Source organism: Drosophila melanogaster, chromosome 3L (genome assembly GCF_000001215.4).
Source record: "Drosophila melanogaster chromosome 3L".
Lineage (NCBI taxonomy): Eukaryota > Metazoa > Arthropoda > Insecta > Diptera > Drosophilidae > Drosophila > Drosophila melanogaster.
The window spans coordinates 14,470,310-14,496,044 of record NT_037436.4 but is presented as its reverse complement, the minus strand read 5'-3'; the positions used below and the strand labels follow the sequence as shown (position 1 = coordinate 14,496,044).

Below are 25,735 nucleotides of genomic sequence, written 5' to 3'. Positions count from 1 at the left end.
CGCGAATCCGGGGGATGGTACACTGCAAAGAAGAGCAGAGCAGGTGGGATGGCTGCAGAGTTGGAAGTCCGAGATGGAAATGTGGGCTGGGGATTCGGTCTCTAATAGACCATGGTCCGAACATCATTTCGCTTTCAGCGGCTCGCCGCAGCCACACCACAGAAATTGAAATGAAAATTGCAAAAATCTTAGCTGCCGGAGGAAAAACGTCAGCCAAGGCAGCAGCTAAACAACTTCATCTGTCCGGGAATTCAAAATGAATTTCTCCAGGGCGGAAGAACAGAACAGAACCGAGCCGAACCGAACCAAAGTGGAGCTTCTCGAAGAGAAGGCAACGGAGCGAGCCCAAGATTGACACAAACCAATTAACATTTGTTCCTTTTATTTCTGGTCTTTGGTCTCTGAATTTATCGCACGTTTGACTGCGTTTACCAGTCAGATCTGTCCGACTTGAACCACGTTTTGCGCTTTACAACTGCTCCGGGTCCCTACGTTTTCCCTTCCTGTCTGCAAGATTGTTGCGCTGGTTGACTCCCTCCTAAGACCGATCTCTTGGCTCGGACTAATCCATTTATCTATGCCCATAACTCTTAAAATAGCCTGGAAAATTTGCACCACAATTCTGCGGCTGCCTGTGGCCGGGGCCAAATACCGAAAGACGTTTAAAATGCACTAATTACCCATGAGGTTTCTTCAGTTTCTCTTCCTTTTTCACTAGTACTTTTATTTTCTTGTTTTTCGGTGCAGTCTTTTTTTTTTATATTTTTCTTATGCAGATTACAGAGCTCTCGGGGCCGACACTTGGCTGTCCATTTGGAAATTTAACGCGCTTATCTGAGCCCGACTGCCAAGACATCCTGGCAAGATAGGAAAAGGGGCAGTAAAGGGGCTCGTCGGAGAAATCGAGCGTAAGGCAGGCAGCTCGGTAGATAACCAACATCGGGCTAATTAAAATTATAAGAAAAAGAAAAATGAAAATGAAAAGGCTCTCTGAATGGATCAAGAACTATGCTAGGGTTTTGTCTAAGAATGTTAAGTAGACAAAATGGGATTCGGACATAATGAGTGAGGGAAAATAGCTAAGAAGGCAGATAGACTCAAGTCCGCGGAATTACAAAAATATCCCCCTGAAAGAATGCTGAGCAAATTAATAAGGTTAATATGTAATTTGATCATCGACTTTAAATATATAAAATCGGATTGACATTTGAAGTATCTAAAATAAACCGTTTATTTCTTTTTTAATTTCAGGTAAGAAACCAAAACTATTTAACTATTTAATTGAATTCTTCTTTGGCAAATATTCAATTTCACTCTAAGGTAAATATTATTACACTTTTATTTCCATATTCATGGCATTTATTGGGAATTCTTTAGGTATTTCATTGAATTTGAATTTGTTCACATATTGCAAAGAGAAACCACAAACATTTAAGCTGACTCAGTTCAAGAGCGACATAGAATCATTGGATTGAATTTATTTGAATTAAAGCCAAAGACAATATACGAGATTCGGAAATGTTTGCTCTCTTATTTTTGCCCACATGAATACATATCTGGATAATTTCATTAAAGCAAATGGCACTTATTGTAAAACACAATCAGGAGCAAGAAAAAAGTTTCTATCTCTACTTTTGCCACTTGTAAATTATGCAAAAAGGTCTTCATTGAAATTGCAAGCAGCTGCTCCGGCCACTGTTGCAATTTTCCCCCACTTTCCGCTTTTTATCCAGCCCTTTGGAGGATGTTCTTCGGACCCAGCCCATCCCATTTAATTAGCCATTAAGTTTTATTGCGCGCAATTTTGTTTAATTTGCTTTAAATACAGAAAAAAGGATACCAAAAGGGCATTGGCAAAGGCTGGGACGGCGAAAAATAGTAGTTACTACTTGGGTGGGCGGATCCAGTGGAAAAAAATGTAAAAAAAAGGAGCGTAAAAGATAGAAAAACTGGGGAAAATGTGGAACTTCATGTTGAACTACTTTGAGTGGACCATTATTGCTCCTTCTTCGGCTTCGGCAATTGAAATGAAATTTCCTTCCGTTTTTTTTTTATGGCTAAATATTTGCTCTGCTAAAAAGAGGGAAATGTAAAGTGGCTTTTGTAGACGAGAGCAAATGACTACGGGATCAGCAGCCAATTGTAATAATAATCCAAGTAAGAACAGATTTAACTTGAAACCCCTTTTGACTCTCCCAGATTTCGTGTTTATTTTAGCAGCATTAACTAATTTAAAAACCAATATGCAAAGATAACTTGCTTTTGCACATAGAGTATAACATTTATTATATGATGTTTTAAATACATTTTGCCTTTATATTAAATTAATTCAATAAGAGCGGACCCACCCTTCACTTGTCAGTAGCATAAATAAAATTAAAATCCCTTTTGGTAAGGACTCTTCTTTGAGTCTACCCACATCTTGCTCTGAATTGCAATGTCCTTTGGCACATTTGAGTTGAGGTAATTTTCCCATTTCTTTTTTCAACCTTCCTGCTTAGTTTTTTATTTGTTTGACTGCTGCTTTTCCTGCTCCTTGCTGGCCATTTTTCTAGCCTTCCAACTGTGGACCCCTAGATCCCTTGGACTAGTTTCTTTGCATTTAGCATAGAAATAGCCCCCTTAACCAAGTAAACTTCTGTCATTTCGTTAGGCGGTGGCATCAGCATATGCAATTTTCCGCTGCAATTGTCTGAGTCGAGTTCTGCCCTTTTCTGTGTCTTTTATTTCCTACTACCATTGTAGTATGTCTTTTTTTTCGGAGCGCAGCATAAACTTTTATACGCAAATTTCATTTTATCGTTTATTGGAAAACCCAATTTCCTTTCCTCACATTACCAGTTCAGTTTTCTGTGTTTGCATGTTAAAAATATATTGATGCCAGAAATTTGTTGATTTACGTTTTTTATTTTGCTCTGGAGATTTTAATAGATAAGATTTGCTGCTGCTGTTTTATAGATAGTAAGATGAAAGTAAAATTACTGGTGTTAATTAAGACAGTGCTTAAGTAATATATAATTAGTATAAAGAAAACCAGAACTTTTTCATTTTTTTTTTCTGAGTTCTCGAAAAATGACTCATTTAGAAAGACATCCTCAAATAATATTTCCCACTTCCCAATATCTGCCATCTTGGCCAACTTAAGTTCGGATCCAGCGATGGGTTTAAAATACGGGGAGCGGCACTTAAAATTCAAGTTCAATAGTCGCTGAAGGGACAAGATGACGGCGACGGACGTGTCTGCGCAGCATGTGGCGCGTTCTAAGAACTTTGCAACAGTTTGCCGACTTCTGCAGGAGCTGCAGGAGTTGTGACGTTGCCATTCGGTACTACCTTTCTAGAAGGTATCATCGATTTGGAATGTTTTCAAACTAAAAAAAAGCTTATTTTTCCTTTTGAACAATTTTTGTTTACCCAAGCAAATAATAGATATTGAGATCCAGACTTCTATATAAATTTGGATAATTAATTTTGAAGTTCTTGAGTTTCTTGTTTGTACAACAGTAAGTAATCTGTATCTGTACTCGATACATTTATTTTTTTAAGGTTAGCTCCTTTCAAAAGGGTATTCTTATTTTGGATTATAAAATCTAGTGAGACTTTCCTGTTGTTGTTGCTGTTGGCCACCTTGGCACGAATGTCAACTGCACGAAAATGTAGCTGCAACATAGTCGTTGTTGCTGCTGCTACTGGTGGTGCTGCCTGCTGCTTTGGGCCCATTCTCCTGCCGCTTCTGTTTTTTTGTTCTATTGATCGTTAGGCGGCTGCATCTGCTGGCCAATGTGGTTGTTGCTTTTTAGGTCCCTTGTGATAGCATTTTGCTCCTTGGCTTGTCAAAAGACAACCGGCAGCAGTTGCAGCAGTGCTGCAGTGGCAGCGCTTGCTGCAAAGGTTAACAACATTTTCGTTCGTGCCGCATCTTGATGTGGCTTCCTGTTGCATTTGCTGCTGGATTTCGCTGCCACCGCTGCTGTTTGCCTTTTTAATTAGCAACTTTTGGGACTCGCCAGCGTCCCAAAGCGATGCAGCTGCCTCTTTCCTGCTCAAAAGACCCCTGCTTCTAACTGCATTAAGTATGCAGTTTTTGGTCTTCGGATGGGTTCCTTCTTGTTCTTGCATTTAATTAAATGCTCATAAGCATGTGACCAGAACCCAAAAGGAAACCTTTTTGGCCTTCGGGCCAAACAGAGTCATTGTCTCTGTGGGATCACTTAAGGGAGTTTGCCCAAAACGGAGAATGGATTATGCTTTGAAATTTTACTTGGTCACTTTAAACACTAAACAGACAACACAGCAATTCGTAGCTTTTCAAAACAGTAAAAGGATAAATGACTTTAATAATGAAATGATAAATATAATACTTAATAATTTAAAATCTATGAGTTAGGGAATACTTTTATAGTGCCTAACCTGAAGTCCTCATGTCATACCGTAAACACAATACTTCTAAAACCTATAAAACAGTTTGGCAGCCGCGTCGTGCAATTGTCACATCAAATGCCGATCGGAGCCAGAACAGAACTATTTAATGTCACTTTGGCACTTCCTTAAATGTCGAAAGATCTGCCGTTTCTTGTCGCTTCATCGCGACAATATTTTCGCCTCGTTTGGTCTGTTGCTCCTGCTGCTTCTACTGGACTTTTTTGTGAGCTGAGAATTTCTAATTAGTGGCGCCATATTGTTGCAGGAGCCAATACATTGCCCATGCCCCGACCTCGCCCCCTGCACAACAAATGGGCACCAATCACAGGTTTCTCTAACTGTTCAGTTCTCGACGCACAGTGGAGCAAACTCAAGGCGTCACATACGAAATTTGGTCATAATCTACTTGATTTTTATATTACCCTTACAAACATTCGGAGGGAACGACAATTTCATAAATCGAGGACTTACATTTCTAAAGTAACTCAAGGCACATATTTATGTACCTTTATGAATATTTCAAATTAAACTTATAGCATACTTATATGGATAATATCGGGGACTACAATTAAAATAGTTTAAATTGAACAAAATAAATGAGTATTAGCAGGATTAGAAACCGAATTTTTATGATTAATTTAATACGTGTTATATTCTTATGGGACTTAAGAGCGCAATAGAAGATTATTAGCAAAAATCTATTAGCTCTTAAAAGTCACTCTCCCACTGTGCTCCATCTTTAGCTGCCTTCGTCGTCGAAGACTTGTTTGCTGCCTTAATTCGACGCAAATAATTTGCAGAGAGAGGGAGATAGAGAGGGCTCCAGTTGGACGCACTCCTTTGGCCCGTTTGTCTGAAATTTGCTAATTACGTTAAGCATTCGACGTGACACGCCTCCCCCCGTTACGCGCTTCGCTATTCTGCAGTGGAAATCAGTTATTTTGGTGTTAATCACATGGCATTTTGTTTTCAAAGCTACTGCGTGAAGTTTACGGTTATTTATTGTAAGACAAAGGCTGTAAAACTGTGAGGGTCGTAATGGAGCGCCGGCTTTAAGAAGATGTGCTGATATTAGGGTATGCAATAGTGCTAATGAAAGATTTAATTAAAAAAATTGTTTTTTTACAATTATTTTCGGAATTACACAGCTATATGTTGGCACAAAAAATTAGAAACTTTCTCATATTTAGTATAATTTATGTTTCCTCAACTCCCACATTTTTATTGCTTTCTGTTCGTTGGAATCATTTTTCTATAGACCCAGAAATCGAGTGGCCCAAATCATTTTTGGCAATCAACATTTTTATGAACTTTTGGTTTTGTGCGCTTTCTTGGGTTCGCTTCTCCCTCGGCCACAGCCACTCAAAGTCTCAGCTCATAAATCTCGCGTGCTGCAAATCTCTCATTTCATTTGATTTCGTTTTGTATATAAAGCTATAAAGACAGCGGCCGATAACCATGCGACCCTTCGTCCTTCCCATCGCTCCTAGTTCCTTTGTGTAGTTGTTTTTTGCTATCAACTGGCGCAGATCAAAAGAAGAAAGAAAACCTTTTGCATTTCGAAGTCCGAATCCCTTAAGTTGAGACCCTCCACTTCCCCAGCATCTCGGCATCGTCATCATGAGCTGCTTGATGTTTTGACCCTTTTCAAGATGTTGTCTTCATTGCGTGTCTTCTGTTGTCTGGATTAGTCTTGAACTGGACGAAGAAATAAGGAAGGCTTTTTTAGGGAGCCAAAAAATCGCGATAATAATATTTATTTGCTGTTGGTGGTATTGGGCAGAGGGCGCTAAGCGTGCTTCATAATATATTATTTTCCGGGCTTTTTTGGAGCATGAAAGGCAAACAATCAAGGAGCAATCAAAGGAATCAAACAAAGTTGAGAAGAGTGGAATGGAAACATTTCGTTGAAAATTATATTTAAGTTAAATGATACGCCCTCTACTGTTTGTATATTACATTTAATTAGAATGAATTGTTTTTAAATGTTAAACTTTTATTTTCATTATTTATTCTCACTTAGTTAGAATGTTCCTACTGAATAAGGTGATATCTTGGGTCTCTTTCGCACCCACGATGATTACCACGTTGTAATTAACATTACACCCAATTAACATTTTCCGCGGCTGCTAAACTCCTAACTGTTAAACGCTCCACGAATGTTAAAGTCGCAGATGGTTTGGTTGCTACTGCAGTTGCAATTGCAATTGCTAGTTGCAAGTTGCCACCGACAAAGTCAATAAACGCGTTTATTGTCTTAACCGCTTAAGACAAACTGCCCCTCTCCTTTCTCTACTTGTTGGCCATCTCCCTTGTGTACATTGTCTGTGTTGGTGCCAAGAAAAATGTTGCTGTCGCGCCAACATTTTGCCATTGTCTCCGTCTCTGTCTGCCCCCCACCCCTACCCCCTCATCTAACTTCCACCGTCTCGTTCTTGTGCCAACTTTTATCCATTTTAAGGCAGCTGGAATGTTGCTTTCTTGTAAATTGTTTAAATAAAATACAAATACAACAACGTCGCGAACAACAGGAACAAGAACAGCTCTATCTTTCTCTGTCCCGCTCTGCAACCTCTGTTGGTATCGCTTGCTCCCTCTTTATCTAGTGTTCTTCTATTTACCTTTGTTCTTGTTATTGCTCTTGGAGCAATCAAACAAAAAGCTAGGGAGCATTATTTGCTTGGCTCCTTATTGGGTTTACTTTTTATCCATACATTTTAAGCCATGTTTCTGGGTGCGGAAATGTTGCACCTGCTGTTAAAAATGTTAACAGCACGGGGGAGCAACATTAACAGCGTGGGGCTGAATTACGGCCAATGTTAACGGGACTGATGCATCCAATTGGAATAGTTGAGTTTCTGATCGGGAATTATTACACTTCGGTAAACTTATATTTTACTATTTCTTTTTATTCGTATTAAAGTTATAAGCTAAAAAAGTTAATAGTTGAATGCAGTTACTATTTGAAAGAATGCATTTACTACGATTTTTAAAGGATTGAGAAATACCTAATAATCTACTGGTTTAGAACAATGTTGCAAAAGGGGAATTGCTTGCGAGATCCCTTATGAGGCACGTGCTAGTCACGAACGGATGGAGAACCCTTCTAATTCGCATTCTCATCTGGTGTGGAGATAAAGTTGCTGCTGCTTTAATTAGAATTCCAAATTCCGTTTCAAAGGAAGTTGGCGCTTGTTCAGACATTATTAATATTTATGGTCTAGTCTGGAGCGATGATGGATCACACGAGCGACGAATGCCTGATGAGCTGCAGTCGCCAATCTCGAGCTCCCCATCTCAACATTTGCCCTCTCTATCGGCCCACGATTTGCCGTCTCTTTCGGACGAGCTTGCCACGTTCCAAGCCAAGTGCACGCAATCTTTGAGTTGTCGGAGGTCATTCTTGAGAAGAACATTATCGGAGTCATCTTTCCCTTTTATCTAATGATGATACCCACGACCAGGACGACGATGATCATTATGATGATGAAGATGGTTCTCTTTTTCCTCATAAAATCGTAAAATCCTCGCCTTCGCGAAGGCTAACCCATAATTTATTTGCCTGAAATTCAATTTTCATTCAACAAAAATTGCTCAAATATTCCTTGGGTGGTCCCCCAAAACCGAAGCAAGTTTTTAACTTGAACCGCTGCCAAATGTGGTTCGGTCTCTATCCCTGTCTCTCACTGTCTATGTGCGAAAAAGAACTTTTGGTTTGGATATAAGTTTTATGTTGTTGTTTTGCCGCGTTTCCTGGGACTTTTTGCCAAATGGGAAGGCTAATATTGCTTGTGCTGAAGATAGTACAGTGAGCTGCAGGTGATGAAAACTAAATATGAGGACATTATTGAAAACGAGTTCATGATTTTGTTTACTTTTATAAAATGTAGCTCAAGACTTATATTACATTTTGTTTAGTTATGTATTATAGTCAATGACATGTATTTGGTATAACTGCTCAGTTTTTACTGTAGTTGGCTGAAAGCACAGTTGGTCCTCACTGTTAGGATGGCCAAAAAAACTTCACAAAAAGCCCACACACGTTGTGAGGATTCCTCTTCCGGCACAGTTAGTCAGTCATTCATTCGGTGTGTTGGCAACCCTGTCAGTTTGTTCAACAGCCAGCCAGTTGCGCTACTTCGCCACTCACTCATAAATTAAAACGCTTGGCGCCGTGTTTCTGTCCCTTTATTTTGAGAGTTCCCCCTTTACTTTTTGCAGTGCGTGAATTTCACACCTTTTTGTACCGCTGATGCTTTCATTTTTTCTCCTGTAAGGTGTGGGTGAAGTTAGAAAGGGAGAGGCAGAGCGGGAGGACCAGCAAGTTTCAATAAAACGCAGACGCCAGCGGAAGGAGTCGGATGACTAATGCGCAGCTCTACGTTGATGCACTTAAAAAAACTAAATACTTAACAATTTAAATAAATTAGTGTAGTGTATGCGCACTTCCGATAACAGAAAAATAAATTTGGAATGCGTTAATATAAATAATATATTTAATCGATTTTATTACTGCCCTTTTCTCTCAGTGCTCGGTTTCAAGTGCAGTTGTGCTGCGATCTGTTTCCCAGGCTACGCAATTTTGCATTTTTATGTCGTTCGCTTTACGCTTTTTGAGTTTGAGCTCTCAGTTAATGGTCATTTATATATGTATGTGAGTTCTGGTTTTTGCCTTTTTTTTCAAATCAGTCAAAAAAGTTGTGCTAATGCGAGGGCAGTTCCCGGAATTTTGAGCCAGGGACCAAGCGACACTTGGTCCCGACACCCCCGACTTAGTTCTCCTTTTTAGTTTTCCTTTTTTTTAGTTCAGCATTTTTCTTTTTTTTTTTTTGATGTTTTGTTTCAACCAGCATACACTACTCAGGTTTCAGTTTCAGGTTTTTATTATGGTTTGCAATACTTTATTTTTCGTTTTTCGAATTTTTTTTTTTTTTTGTTATTTTTGTTCTTTATGGCTTTTTGTCTGCCTCGGAGTGTGATGCCTTTGTTGGGCTAAGCACGAACTGCATTTAATGGCATTTGTTGGGACAGAGCCCCTAGATCTGGGCTCGCATTTTCGTTGTAAATGAAGTGTCAAAGACTTTAAATAGCTTTTGATGCTACTGCTGAATGAAGCTGTTCCTCCGCGAACAAATCTCCTTCCCATTGAAACTCTTTCAGGCTCTTTGGAGCTGCCTTTCATTGTTGGGCTTTCGCATTTAGTAGGAAATGCAATTAGCTTTGGCTATAGACGAGAGGTTTCCAAGTAATTGTGGACACAAAGTGAAAAGGCGTAGAGGGGCGCCACTTTGTCAGGGGGAATGTTTGCTTAGCAATTGCAAAAACCTATTAGTACATGTGAAGTGTTTAACAAAGATTAGTACGCTAACAGTAAATTATAGTTGTAATTTTATAGTCGATTGAAAAGCGTGAATGATTGCAAAGCGTACAACAGGAAAAATAGTGTAACATTATTTTTCGTATTGGTATTACCTAATATATCATAATTTAAAATTTATACAAATTAAGATGCATATCCACAAAATTGATCAATATTTTGGTGCATAGTAGACTCGTAGACTAGAATCGCCACCTCGCCTTGGGCATCCATCACAACTTATCTCATCTGATCACTTCGGATCACTTCACATTTGCTTGTTTGCCTTTGTTCTTATTGTTAAATTCTGTTTGCCAAATATTTTAGAGTTAATTTTTCGACGAAGCTTCCTTGACAGGTTGCTTTTCTGGCCTCAGACTTCAGACCGAGTGACGACTGTTGATGGCTCACATAAAAAAGTACAAATAATAAAAACATGAACTGGGGTTGTTGATGTTCTGGTGGCCACTCGAAACCGGCAGCTGTCGCACTTCACTTCACTTTGCAATATGAAAACCTTCTCCTCCTTTTAAAACATATATTCTTCGGTAAACCCATGCATATTAAACGCTTTAAAAAAAAGCTTCCGTATAGCCTTTTTGCAAATATTTACAGTTGGTTTTATTTAATCACGCAAAAGACAAAAAAAATATATTCCGATAAAAACGTAAGCTGATAGCTGTTGTGGAAGCTTTGAGGTAATACACTGGTAGAAATTGTCTACTAAACATTAATGGAATACAGAACTTAAGAATCAATCGAATTCAAACCTTGTTCAAAATTTTTGGCATTAAATTAAAATCCTTAGCTATCATATGTAAAAAAATAATTCATTTCTAAAATTTATTTGATAAAGATGCTTAATGATTTTAAGTAGATTACTTAAAGTACTCTGGTTCTTAAACTGTGCTTAAAGTTGTTCTTTTTTTGCATCGTGGTGTTGTCGCTGTGATGAATTGTTGGCTGAGCTCCGCCTGACACTGCGGTAGGTTGTTTGGCTTTTCAGATATATGAACTTATATGCGGTGTTGTCTTTTTTGGAATGTTTTTTTTGGCCATCTGTCGTGCTCAAGTGGATTTTAAGCCTGTAGATGATGAGGTGGAATTCTGGTAGGGGATCGTGTGAATGAATTCTTGTTGTTCCACTGCGGTTTTGTGGTTAGAACAGAAGCACTTTGGTTTTTGGTTAGACGGACGAATCGTAGAGAGGGTCTTTGAACACAGATGATACTTAAGTAAAGTTACTAGTCAGATTATGAAAGTGTGAGAACTCGTGCTTGGTTCGGTCCATTCATTCAATCAGAATTTAATGAATTTATTTATTGCGAGACTATATCGTTTGCTTCAATTTTGTTATCAATAACAGCCAAATTAATTGTTAATAATTGTTTAATGTTTTCGAAAGCATAAGATAACTCATGATAATTAATTAGCAATTCACCAACACTATTACTAAATGATTGAAAAAGATATTTAACTAGTTTAATCTTTCATAGTTTTTAAATACATTAAGCTAATGTACTTATCCATTTATTTTAACAGCTAATATAGCAATAAGTGGATTTATTTTAACCAATAATAACATAATTCTGTTTTCCTATTGATAAATCACCAATACAAGTCATTAATTTTCTGAAATCCTCCGACTTGTGGTTTTTGTTATGTACTCCAATCCAAGAAATCCAAATTTCCTTATTCGTGGCCACAATCATTTCCTACCCCTTCTGCTTAGATGATTTTTCTTCAGGACTACCTTCCTTGCAATCCATATCCGCCAAATTGATCAAGCAAATAGTTAAAGCTCGCAACTCTTAATCTGCATCGGGCCCTAAACTGCAGCCCAGCCCATTTGAGGCCCAACGAATCGCAACATTTTCTTTTTCCTTTGCTATTTTTTTCCAGCTGCTGATCAATCGTACAATTGAGTAAAATCCTACTTTATTTGCAGGAAGGCAGCGGCAACATCGCCTGTTGCCGGTTGCCAGTTGCAAGTTGCTAGTTGCACGTTGCCTGTTGCCTGTTGCATGTGCCACAGACGATTCAGGAGAGTCCCCGTCCAGGGCTTTTGTTGTTTTAATGGCTTTCGCTAACATAAAAACCATTAAGATAACATTTTTATAGGATTTCAATGGCAGTCACGGCAGCAGCAGCAACAAAGAAGCTTTTCGCCCCGGCGATGCCTGTTTTTTATGGCCAACTCTCAACTTCAGTTGCTGCTGCTGCTTCGGATGCTGCTGCTGCTGCTGCTGCTGCTACCACAAGCCAAACACCAAATGTCATTGACTATCAATAGAAGATGCTGCTGCCTCAGAACCTCGGAGATTCAGGCTAAGAGCCAGGGCCAAAGCCAAGTCCAATCCCTCTTTCCGATTGGCAACAGGTTGGGCCCATGGCCTTTTGTTTCTGGCCCTACGCGTTGTGCGCTTATTAAACGCAATATTTGTTGCTAGTTGCAAGTTGCTGCCATGCCTGCGCTGCACCATTGCGACCATAAAGTGCGATTTATTTTGTTGATTTTTTGCGTGCTTTACTCCTTTTTGGCATTCGCCTACACCTAAAGAAATGCCCACAAAAGGTGGGCCCTTACAATTAGGTTCGAATAGAAAACCGTAAAAAAATCAATATTAAATTATGTTTACAGTCCATAACCCCCGAATATATTTATCTATTCATCTTTAATTGTAATGGTTTATGTATGGTTTATATGTTATTAATGTAACCCATTACATTTTTTCTCTGCGTGATAAATGGAGGAAGTAACCTCCAGGGTTTTCAACCGAAAAGGGACTTTACTCATTTTTTCCCGAACTCATTTTTTGTTGTTTAGCGTTCACTTCCTACTTCCAGATTTTTCGGGGCCCAGCCCTCAGCTGGAACACCCGGGGATAGTCACACTTTTTTAGGGGGCCAAAGAATGGAGTGCTCCGCACAATCCCCAATTCCCCAATCTCTGTGCCACTCGTTGATGCACTTTGGTGCGATCCACTGCCACTGATTTCGGTTGCAGGACAGTGAGGCAAAAAGGACGCAAGCTAGATTGAACACTTAAAGTCACTGGTTGCTGAAAAATGTTGAAAGCTATTCTTCAAGTTGCAGGCGAAAAAAATGTTAGAAACCAATATTGTATGAGCCATAGCCATTTAGTTTTAATGATTTTTTTAAGTTTGTACCTACCCACCGTGCAGGCACTTGCACACTTTCAACAAATCGCCTCGCATTCTTCTGTTTTTATTTATTTATGTTTTGTTTTCGTTTTGCCTTCTATCTGTATCTCTAATGCCGGGGCATTGTTGCCACTTCTTCCTCGTAGTTGGGCAACGCTTTTCATTTCTTTTTTTGGGGAGAGTCAGGGCCCCAGCTCAGCTATAAGATACCGACCTTACCCCCTTGGACAAGGCTACTCCTCCGTTCATTGTCCATTATGCAGCATTATTTGATGATGCTGCACTGCAGCTGCCTTGGCAACTATCCTCTGCGATGCCCTTTTTGCATTGACCGGCAACAAACACATAAATTGCATTTGTCGGTTTGTTGTCGTTTTCATAAATAAGATAAAGATAAACGACCAAGTTGCATATTATTTGTAATTGCATTTCTTCCCGCGTTGCATCTCCGGCTGAGCAGTTGGCCATAGATATGGCGCTGCGAAATGTTTTGCAGCATTCTGAATTTATTATTGACCAGCTCGAATCACTAATGGGGGAAAAGCAACAGAAGATATTTTTAATAAGATCCGTGGCGGGAAAGGGAAACGGGAATAACTTGGTGGAAATGTTCAGTACTAAATGGAAATTGTTATGGGTAAGTGGAAGAGTTGGCAAGCCGTTGATGTACGTCTTTAAGTTTCTGATTTAGAAGGCTCATCTCATTGAGTTCTATGAAAATCATTAAGTTTATAATAAAGCTAATATTCTACTTAAATGTATGACTAAAATCATAAAAAAAAATTTAAAATATTGAAATCCTTTGGATATTTCATCTATTGTTATTGAAAAATATGAAATTTATATGAATATATATTGACTTTTTTAATCTTAACCCATTCCGAACATAAATCGCATATTCATTTTACGAGCTTTTCGTTGCACAGACTCTTGGCGCAATTGGCGCGGGGCTGAGTCAACGATTCAACAATTTGTTGGCGTTCCTCGAACTGCGGACACCGGGCGATAACAAAAGGCTGCAAATATAAGCCAGCTACACCTAGACTCATGGATATGTGTCCAATAAATACAATATCACCCAACCCTACAAATATTGTGGAATACCCTTAAGTTTCATTGAGGTGTTTAACATTACACGGTTTTAAATATGAATAACATATTTCATTAATATTTTAAATAAATAACATTGATAATTTGTTTTAAATATTACGAAGTGCAACTAATTCAATTTTAACATTTAAAATCTGAGTACTTAATGTTTTGAGTTGTCTATCATTTCGAAGGTCGCGTAATATTTTTTGAATTTTCCCAGAGCAATACAGTTTCGGTTTCCTTTTCATCGACAGGTTTCCTTTCCATTTTTTGCAAACTGTTTGCAAAATGCCTTTTGTTGACTTGACTGAGGTTCCTCCGCCCGCAAATGTTCTGTGTACTGTTTTTTCTTATTATTATTTTTTTTTTTTTGTGTATTTAGCGCGTTGTTGTGGACTTTTAGCGTGGGCTAAAAAACAAAAATAAAAAAACGGCAACAGAAACAACAAGAGGGACAAGAATCGACGGCGCCGTTGCCGCTTTATTATGAATTATGGCCACGTTGACAGTTTGGACCCAGACGAGGGCGTGGAAAACTTGACAGATGCGCTCTCAGAATCCAGGGAACCAAAAGAACGCCAAGCTGAACGGCAGAAAATCTTGCGAATAAAGACCTATTCCTGGTATCGGCCACGAGCTATGGCTCTATTTCTTATTAATAATGTGATAAAACGGTCAGACGACCAACTGAGCCGAGACCCGAAGATTTCCATTCGTTGCCTTTTGTGTAAACTCTCGCAATCCATTCCACTAAATTAAGCAATTAATTTCCCATTTATATAAGCCGACAACTACAACTTCAACTATAAATTATTCTGTTTTTTTTTTTTTTTGCTTATCTCATTTGGCTGGTTTATTTTTCTCGAGTGGTCGGAGATTAAGCCAAAAAAGAGTTATGCCCATTGCTGTCACAGCGAATTATCATGGTTAAACACAAAGAAAACATACAAAACGTAGTTGTACATTTTTCATGGCAAAATTGGAAACTAAAAATCAGTCAATTATGTTCAAGTTGATTTTGACCTAATCGATTGTGATTTGCAACGCATGGCGGACAAAAATTTTGAATTTAAGTTTAAAGCTCCTTTGAAAGTGAAAGTGAATTTAGCTGGCAGAAGGGATACAAATTGAATGTTTTATGGTTTCTGCTCAATATACAAATTTCTAATCATTTCTTAATAAACTTGAACCATATATGTAATTTAATATTAATTTGGATTCTCTTTCGTTGCAGGTGAGCTAAGAATCGGTTTTATTGGCACATACATATGTGTTAAATTCACCCTAAATGATATTTATATCCGAAAATGGGTAAGTCTGATGACCTCCAGGGCTATTACTTTGTTTCACTCTCTTCCCACTTCCTAATTACATTTGAGACTCAGAAAATATTAAATGCAATTTCATTCTCATCATTTCCGAGATGAAATAAACTATGTTCCTATGCTGACCAAAAGCCCAATTGAAATTACGCAACGTTCATTGACTTTAGAAATTTCTTGGGCAGCATCATGTACATAAACTTTCGGGCACATATTTACTTGTGGTCACCGACTCGTCTCTCTCATGTATGAATTTTTTCACTTTTATTATTAGTTGGACCTCGTATTAAGCGGCTCTTTGTGCGAGTTTATTGGCCAGGGGAGCAGGTACATAAGACCTGTAATGTAATCGCATTAGTGGGGCTTTATTGCCGTCTTCTTTCCAATGCCAAATTAGCCATGAATGAGTCGATGGCAAGAAGAAAAAGCTGACTACGAAAAAATAGATTTCATTTAGACACGATCATTGGCCATAATAATATGGGGAATATCTGGAAATTAAGAAGCAGGAACGATCTCAGTAATGACAGAGAACCAGAAGTTGACGGTTCTACAAAATATAAGCTGATAAGAGTCAGGAAACCAGCGGAATTGACAACCGAACTGCTGGAGGCTGCGATGATGAAAGACAGTAGTCAAAAATGGAAGTCTAAAATATAAATAGGAGAAATTATTTATGTATTATTACGAACTAGAAAATATAGTAAAACATTTCAAGTTGATTTAGACTTGAGTCAAAGATTTGACCCATTTTTAATAGCCACAGATAATACCTCGATTTTCATTAATAACTGCCAAATCTTTCTATCATTTATTTACTTCGATTAAGCCACTAAACTGTTAGAGGCTTGAAATTCCGCAAGCCGAAAGCAAAAAGAACAAATACCCAAATGAAAATTCAATAACAATCACAATAAATATCGATATAATTGAGTAAATAAAGTGAATCAAGTAGAGTGAACGAAATCTCAATGAGTGCTGAAGGTCAGAATGCTTTAGGCATTCCAAAACGAAACCGAAATTGAAATTGGAAGTGGGAAACGAAATTGTATCGATTGGTTGGCGGCTGTCGCCAATGAATTCTTGAACCTCTCAACGCAATTAAATGCCAATTGAAACTCTGCGCTGCTGCTTTTTTTTTTTTTTGAGGCTTACAAATTGAAATTAATGATTGGGAATCTTAAAAAATTTATTTAAATTGTGTGACAAATTCGAGCGAACTTTTTTGATTAATTTTCCCTTATTGATTTGCTGGCTAATCTGCCAGCCGCCGCAAGATTCCATAATTTTTATTTTTAAGCGATGATGCTGAATAGTGTTTTCTGCGTGACTTGTCGTCTCCCCATCTCGCTCTTCATATTTTCGGTGGTATATTTCGTTACTGAAATCGCAGTTCAATGATCGCATTTAATGATTTTTGTATGCGAAAATAAGTAGATTTCGTACTCTGTAGATGGATCGCACTCGTTCGCACACAAAAGTGTTGTCTGCGGCCCGTGCGAAGCTTTCTTTTGTTTGGTTTTCTGTGGGTTTTGTTTTCTTTTTGCCAGCCTTTTTTCGATTTCAAAACTGATACAAAAAATTCGTGAAATGTTTTCCTATGACCATTAAAGTAAAGATACAGTTCGCGAGAGGCTGTTTTTTTTTTTTTTTTGCTGGGGTCCATCCACTTTAAGTCGAGTGGCAATTGGCATGAGGCAAAAAGCCAACTGTTGAAATATGGAAGTATTATGTAATTAAGAATGGTCTCAAGAGTTAGGGATTATAGGTAGATTACAATTTGATTATCGCTTTGAAGTATTATGTCGTCGCCACACTTCAAGTAAAGTTCTTTGATGGTTTTGTACATAAAACTCTTAAAAAGCTTTTAATAATTAGCAATAAGGAGATATGATTGAGTTAATATATTTTTGTAATAGTTGCATTAATCACATAGGCGGGAAACCTGACACATTGCCTATAAAATTCCCGTGTTGAATCATAAAAAGATACAAGATTAGCAAGCAGACTTAAAGGAACGCCCCCTACCGAAAAACCTAATCAAGTTCAACAAACTTCCAGATTGATTCCTCCCCTTGCCAACACTTGAAAACAAATAAAACTCGTTACTGACTTGGCAGATATCGCTACGCATATGTATATCCCTGGTCAAGCATCAAATTGGGTCAAAGTTTGCAGCCGAGGCAATTTATTTTGCTCCTACTGACAAAATATTTTGTTCTGGTAGCCGAACGAGAGGTTGAAGAAACCGAAACGATCAAATTTACATGCCAAACCTGTGTTTTGGCCTCCGTGCCGAAGAAGATTTACAACTCAATAGATAAAGATCTCAATTTACCTATGAATATGTTCTCACGCTTTATTGTGTTCTGATGTTTTTTTTTTTTTGGCATTCTGTCTCGTATTTTTGTATCGGTTGAGATGTCTTGTTAAAGCTCGATTCTGCCCCACAACTTTGTTGCCTCATTTTGAGGGCATTAAAAATGTAAAACGTTCTCGAGTATGGTATGGTATCGATTTTTATTGGTTAATGCAACTATCAAATCTCGGCTTATGGCTTATGGCACATTTACTACGAGGATCGCTTTGGTTTCTCCACTTTTACGACCGTTTTGGGGGGCAGGGCCATGGGCTAATTTTTATGGTCTTTGATGGCTCGTTTACACGCAACATCAACGATCTGATTATTGATTTCGAATGTCGTGGAAAATCGCCCTTATCTCGTTTTATGTGTCAACTTTTACAGTCCTTCTCGTCCTCTTTGCATAATTGGATAAAAAAGTCATCTCAGGTTGAAGGGAAAAAGTCGTTATAACGTGGCCGATCTCAAGGGTACTTTACACGGTAGCTATTGGTTATTAACAGCAGATGTTTAAGCATTTTGTTTATGGATCGTACTTATCAAAGAAATTAAGTAGTATGGAACTAATGATTTGATATGGACTATTTAGGAGGGTATCTACAAGCTTATAGCTTATAAGTACAATCATCAACAGATTAAAATATTACTTATAAAGATGCGGGCTGTTTTATAATCATTAACATATTAGTGGTTTCGTTTGCTGACTCCAAATGGCAGTAGCATAAAAATCAATCATATAAAGATCACCGACTTAACAAGGTCAGGTTTAAAAAGTATCTAACAAATGAAGTTGTGTTAAATGTCAAAGCTAAAATTCGACATTTGAAGATGATTATTAACTGTTGCGAAAAAGCGCAAAGACATTAAACTTCTACAAGTAAAAATGCTTAACAGGTTACTAATATGTAGGTGAATATACAATTTTAATTAAAAATATATTGTTTAAAGTGCAGTTTATGGAAAATATCTGGCCAGCAAACGCATCTTTATAATTGCAATCTCTCAATGCAGAAAACTCAAGATCAAGACAACCTCGATCCAAGTTCACTGCCAATCCGTTGCAAGTCGAACTTGTTTGATCCAAACGGGTTCGCTTCGAACCTCTCTTACCCAGAAGACTCTCTTTTGCGGGAGCTCTTAAGTCGTAGGTTCGGCAGTGCAACCCCAACTATGGACAATGGAAACAAGTTCTTCTTTGCGGCCCCCCGATCTTGCATTTGTTTTTGTTGCTTTCAGCCTGTTTTGTTTACCTTATGCCTCGTTGATCTTGGCTATTTTTTGTTGTGCTTTTTTTCGCGACGCGTTCCCCGCAAAAAGTTCTCTCAACTTGATTTTGCTCTTGATGTGAGACAGAACTAGAGAAAGAGAGGGGACCAGCAGGGCATGATGAAAAGGGAGAGGGGAGGCTGGTGGAGCCAGAGACAGAGAGCCAAACAAGTTGCAGTTGCTCGATTCTCGATATGATTCTCGGGACCAACAGACTCCTACACGAGGTCTCGCCTCTTTCGATCCCCAGATATAACATTTTTTCCATTCTTCTTCTTCTCCCTCGGCTGCTAGTCTTTTTTTTTTTGTTTTTTACTTTTTTGCAAGCAGCAGGAAGTTCAATTTTCAGTTCAGTTCAATTTTGCACGTCATCTCAAGCGGTCCAAGCGGCGTTCGTAACTCGATTTCAAGTTAAGACTTCGGACTTTTGCCAAACCAGAAACAGACCACTGAAACTCTGTTTTCTTCAACGACTCTTTTGTGTGGCGCGGGTGTAGCTGAAAGTGGAAAAAAATAGTTACGAAAATAACTGCAAAAATAATAAATCAAAACAAGTCCATCACAATGAACTGTTCCTTTTTGTGAAGTTTGCAAAGTCTACAAAGTGAAGTTTTTAAATTAATACCCAATAAAGTCCAGTCAACATGTATCGCCTACAGAGACGAACTGCTTTGATAACCAAACAAGGTAAAAATATTTGCACTTTAACTATCATTGGTTCGCTTGGCTCGGTATAAGTATTTAAAGGGTATCATTTATTAGTGCATCCTAGAAGCATACATACATATGTACATATATCATCAAGTTTGTCGCAATACAAAAATTGCTTCCACAGTTTTGAAATTACATACTTTATTTTATTTACTTTTATTTATACAACATATGTATATGTTTCCATTACAATTTTTTTAATGTTTTGTGTAATTCCTACGAAGCTTACTAATTCATCTCTGCTAGATTATTTCTAAATAATGAAATTAAATTATCAAATGAAATAAATCGACTCGCAAATAAAACAGTACTACAGTTTTTCAGATTTCGGTGTCATAGAATATTTTATGTGACAATAAAAGATTTCTAAGCACCTTTAACTCAATAATTTGTCATCGCCATTGACTCATTGGCGGAACAGAAAAATTTATTGTTTTAAACATTACTCATACGCACCGTTGATTGGGGAAGGGGTGGTCAGGCTTATTTAAACAGTTGCGGTTACTCGAATATAAATCTTAGGCTTTTGCGGTTTGTAGAAATGTGTTTGGGCTTTGTGTGGTCGAGATAGGTGTTTAGGAAGGGAGTCCTTTGATGATGTAAGTCAGATATGGCGATTAAAGCTTAAAGTTGGGGGTTATTGTGACCGAAATTACTAAAATGTTATTATAGTTCATATTAGTTAAAAATTTATTTATACTTTTATAGCCAGACATTGATATTACTTATATTAAATTTATGGAAATATTATTTCGGTAAATATAAATATTTTTATTTGGGAACATTTTTTATAAAGAAAACGACCTTGTGCAGTTTTTTAAATGGTGATAATAGATATTAAAATACATATTGCTTTGCCCTTTGAGAATTTCTTGAGGGGACTTACTCTAATTGATTTCCTAACTTTCATCACCACAAAATGCGAAATGAAAAAGCAAGCAACTGGGTCATCTTCTTGGAAAACAGTCAATTCCTGAGGAAAAAGGAAAAAATAAAACCCAAAACACGAAATCGCAATCATTTTACTTTTGATTATAAACGAAATAAAATGAAAAAGTGCCGGAGAAAGAGGATGAAATTATTTCTAGCCACTAATCGCTGCCTGAAGTCGACCTAGAAAGGCCTTAGCCCAGCCGCAGAAGATCATCTTCTTTCTATTTCATTCGGTTGGACATGAGAAGCCACGGAAAGGGACAGGAACCCCCTGGACGACAAAGTGAAAGAAAATGTCTGAGGTTTTCCTCAGCACGATTCGGCCAGCATATAATTTGAAGATTTAGAGAGTCGCGTTAGACAAGATCGCATTTTGCATGCCAAATGCTGGGCACAATTTGTCCTCATGCAGATCCAAAAATCCAAAACCAAAACCGAAACCAAAACCAAACCAAATCCGAACCAAGTTCAAAGTCGTGCCCAAAAAACCCTGGCCCCTCTCGTTACCGAGAACTTTCCGCACTTCACTCTACATCTCCATCCAAAGAAGGTCATGGACAGATCTTTAGGCTCCCTGCAAATCTTCTCGCTTCGGGTCCACTGCCGTCTGGTATTGGCCAATTGACTGCAAAGATTTATTATGGAAATCTATAAAAAATATGGCCATAGATTGGCATACATTCCCTCATGGAAGGGGACCACGGCTCTGATAGCTTTATAATATTTATCTACCTTTCTAAATCTGTCCTAATTAGGATTGCATTCAGTCGGGCATTCGATAAATTGTTTTGGTATCGATAATGCTTTGTCTTAACTTCCTCTGTGTTCCTTTGTTTACATCCAGACTACACAGCAATGCGGAAATATTTCTATAATTTGGGCGCGCACAGTGAAGATTCTAGAACGAGGAAACCATTCAAGATTTAATTTAGCAAAAATGGTACTTATAAAAAAAAGAACAATTTAGATTTATTTTTGGAACACTTCATTTATGATCACAAATCGCTAATTAAAAATAATTCATAATCAAGGCAGAAACCAATTACTATTTAATATAACGAATAACGGACTATACAAAATTCCCACAGTGTAAGTCAGATTGCGTCAGATAAATTTAATATAAGTAATAGGTTCCAGAAATGAAAATTGCAAGCCAATCCCAATACTTTTATCTCAGCTTTCCGAGTCCATGACCATCGGTTATGCATTCAAGAACTGATAGAAGACATTTCCTCTTGCTTCGATTGATTTTATTGTCCAGTAGTCGCTGTCTGTCTATTTTTTTCCCTAGCCAAATTCCCTCTGCCCGTTGGCTACTGACGATTCTAACTGTAAAATTACAAACTTGTGCTCCTCCCCAACACCCTACCGACCCCTTTTCCTTTGAGCCAAGAGTCTGGCTGATTCTCATTTAATGCATTTCCTTAAGACGACAACGTCGACGACGACCAGCACTGGACATCGGACTCCGGACAGTGGACACTTGACTGGACTCTGCGGACAGTGAACACTGGACAACGCGCACCGGACTTGTGTCAGCTAAATTATTTCCACGGCTCGATTCGATTCCTCAGCTCGTTGGGGCTCTTTTATGGCCAACTTGCACGCATCTGTCAGTCTAGCGAAAATCTCCCGCCCGCCTCCGGTTTTTATGACCTCTGCCAGCGGCCAAGTTATCTACGAAGCAACTACACTGAGAAAAACACGTTATTTTGAATGTGATATGGTACTTTTAATCTTTTGGGAATATTGAATATTTTAATCCTGAATGTTGTAATTTATAATTTATATTTCCTTTCTTAATAAATAAATAAATAGTCAAGTTTATGTTTGAGTTTTATGATTTATATTTTAAGTTATTTCAACTGCAACACCAGCACCACGACCTACTCACAGCAAAAAACGTACAAGAAGGAAAGAAGGAATAAAAAGAGTGGTATTCTCTTACAATATGTTTTATGGCATAAAAGGTGTGGCCATTCATATCAAATATAAAGTAGTGTTGTTTAACGTTATTTTTGTAGGTTGAATAGTATATTCCAACACGCCCCCTCAAAAATAACGTCTATAATTAAAAACATAACAATAATATTCATTAGTAACTATCAAATGTGGGTGGTGTGCATTCTGGGAAGTGTTAACTGATCCAGCATTTGCTGCGAGGATACGGGGAAAACCCAGAAAAACCCGATCAGATCATTGTAACAAAATATGTTTACAGGAATTTAAATTTGAAAAATATATATAAAAAAAATTTCATTCAGCATTCGATTGGTCGTCTTGCAGCAAACCCAATTTGTCTCGTAACTCCACAAATCTCGCAGCAGGCAACGGTTTTGTAAATATGTCAGCCAGTTGATTCTCTGTAGGAATATACTCAAGACAAATCACATTATTCTGAACTTGCTCTCTGGCAAAATGATATTTAATATCAATATGTTTAGCTCGTTTATGACATGAGGGATTGTTTGCTATGCTAATACAGCCTTGATTGTCTTCGTAAATTTTAATGGGGTTTTCTAGTTTAATGTTAATACTAGTTAATAAAAATTTAAGCCATAGAGCTTCTCTCACGGCTTCAAATAGGGCCATATACTCAGCTTCAGTTGATGAGGCTGCTACTGAGTTCTGTCTCTTTGTATTCCAACAAATGAGATTAAAATCAAACATTTTGAATAAATACCCTGTTGTACTTTTTCTATCAATTTCACTACCAGCCCAATCAGAATCCACATAACCAATAATTTTATTTTCAAATGCCAAGTTCTTTTTAAAAATCAATTTCATATCGATAGTGCCCTTCAAATATCTAAGAACTCTTTTTAAGTTCTGCCATAATTCGGAGTTATTTTTGCTACTATATCTGCTCAAGATATTTACTGCAGTAGTTAAATCTGGGCGTGTACAAAGCATTATGTACATTAAACATCCTATGAGGCTACGGCATGGGGTATTGCAGTCTTCATCTGAATTAAGTAATTCATAATTTATTTTACTAGGTAAAGGAGTACTAACTGCATTACAATTTTCCATGTTAAATTTACTTAAAATTTTTTTAACATATGCAGATTGGCTTAAATAGATTTTATCTTCCTGCATCTCTATCCTAATTCCAATAAAATGTTTTATTTCATTTAGGTCAGTCATCCTAAACTTTTCCATTAAATACCTTTTGAAGTTATTCATTCTTGTCATATCTCCTGTAGCTATAACCACATCATCTACATATAATAATACATATATGTTTTCATTGATGTTACCTTTGTCTAAAATATATATACAGCGATCAACTGAAGAGTTTACAAACTCACACTCTTTCAATGCTTGCTCAAATACTTCAAACCAGCATCTAGCCGCTTGCTTGAGTCCGTAAATTGCCTTATTCAATTTACACACATTGTCACTATTACACGATATACCTTGAGGAAGTCTCATATAAATTTCCTCTTTTAACGTGCCATTTAAGAAAGCTGTTTTTACATCCATTTGATGGACTTTCAAGTTATACTGTATTACTAATGACAATATAAATCGGAAACTTGAAATTCTAGCTACAGGAGCAAATGTCTCTTCATAGTCTATTTGGTATTTTTGAGTGAATCCTCGTGCAACCAATCTAGCTTTGTATCTAATTGGATTTCCAAGTTCATTATATTTAACAGAAAATACCCATCTGCTATCTACAATATTTTTGTTTTCAGGCCTTTTTGTAATTGTCCAAGTATTATTAATTTTATGAGCATTTAACTCTGTATTGATGGCTTCTTCCCAAGAAGATTTATCATCCCTATATTGAATTTCATCAAATGAATTTGGGACATCGTTAAATATAGTGTGAGCATTTAGAACAACTTTATTTAGACTATTATCCTCTTCATTATAGGATATCTGAGGCTTAGTCTTTAATCTCTCACTTCTTCTATTAATAATTTCTATGCCATCATTTTTAGTTGGATTATCAATTCCAATTTCTTTTAAGTGCTCTGCTGTTTCACTTTCCCTACTCTCATTCGGGTTGCCTGATCCCTTACTTTCATTCAGGTGATCATCTCGCTTTCTTTTCTTACTCTCATTCAGAAAATATTTATTACTTTCCTTACTATCTTTCAGGAATTGTATGTTGTCGCATTCCTTACTCTCATTCGGGAATTCTGTTTGTATTATTTTCCTACTGTCATTCGGAAAATTTTTATTTTCACTTTCCTTACTATCTTTCAGGAATTGTATGTTGTCGCATTCCTTACTCTCATTCGGGAACTCTGTTTGTATTATTTTCCTACTGTCATTCGGAAAATTTTTATTTTCACTTTCCTTACTATCTTTCAGGAACACTGTTTCAAATTTAACAGCTCTAGAATTAACCATATTGGTTTCATCGACAACAACATCTCTTGCGACAATAAATTTTTCATTTACAGCATCCCACAACTTAAAACCATTGGGTTCATAGCCCACAAAAATACTTTTAAATGATTTATCATCAAACTTTCCTTGTTTGTTTTTAATATGCACATAAACAGTTGCACCAAACACTCTCAAATGTTTTAAGTATGGCTTCTTATTGTGCCACATCTCATATGGGGTCTTTGAACTATCAACAAGTGCTCTACTAGGAATTCTGTTGATTAAATAAGTAGCAGTTAATACTGCTTCGCCCCAAAAGCTTTTATCTAGCTTTGCACCACTAACCATGGTTCGAGCTTTTTCCGTAATGGTTCTTATCATTCTCTCAGAAACACCATTTAACTGAGGTGTATGTGGCACTGTTAAGTGATAAGAAATTCCTTTCTTAACACAAAATTGTCTCATCTCATTTGACAAGTATTCTCTACCATTGTCAATGTATAAGTACACAACCTTTAAATTAAAATGAGCTTCACTCTTGGCTACAAAATCTTGAAACATGCTAAACACATCAGATTTATATTTAATTAAATAAGTTACACAATAATGTGTAAACTGATCAACAAAGATCACAAAATAATTTTTATCATCTAAAGTAACTGGAGTAATAGGCCCACAGACATCTGAGTGTACTACAAAAAGTGGTCTTTTAATATGGGTCTTATCTTTCAATTGTTTAAAAGGAAGTCTTGCCTGTTTACCA

The 25,735-nt window shown here is 37.4% G+C and overlaps 1 protein-coding gene across 4 annotated transcripts in view, besides 1 other annotated feature; it reads left to right on the top strand.

The window, feature by feature from the left end:
- bbg (big bang) overlaps positions 1–25,735 on the top strand; it is a 123,449-nt gene that overhangs the window by 40,232 nt on the left and 57,482 nt on the right. Inside the window, exon 1 of one of the 4 annotated variants that reach the window (NM_001144477.2) lies at positions 19,357–19,671. The exons of the other annotated variants lie outside the window; for them this stretch is intronic. Coding sequence (NP_001137949.1) covers positions 19,629–19,671 — 43 coding nt within the window. The 5' untranslated portion in view covers positions 19,357–19,628. Of the gene's footprint in view, positions 1–19,356; positions 19,672–25,735 lie in introns of those variants that run through there. 4 annotated transcript variants of the gene reach the window in all.
- Positions 22,398–25,735: part of a mobile genetic element that runs on past the window's edge.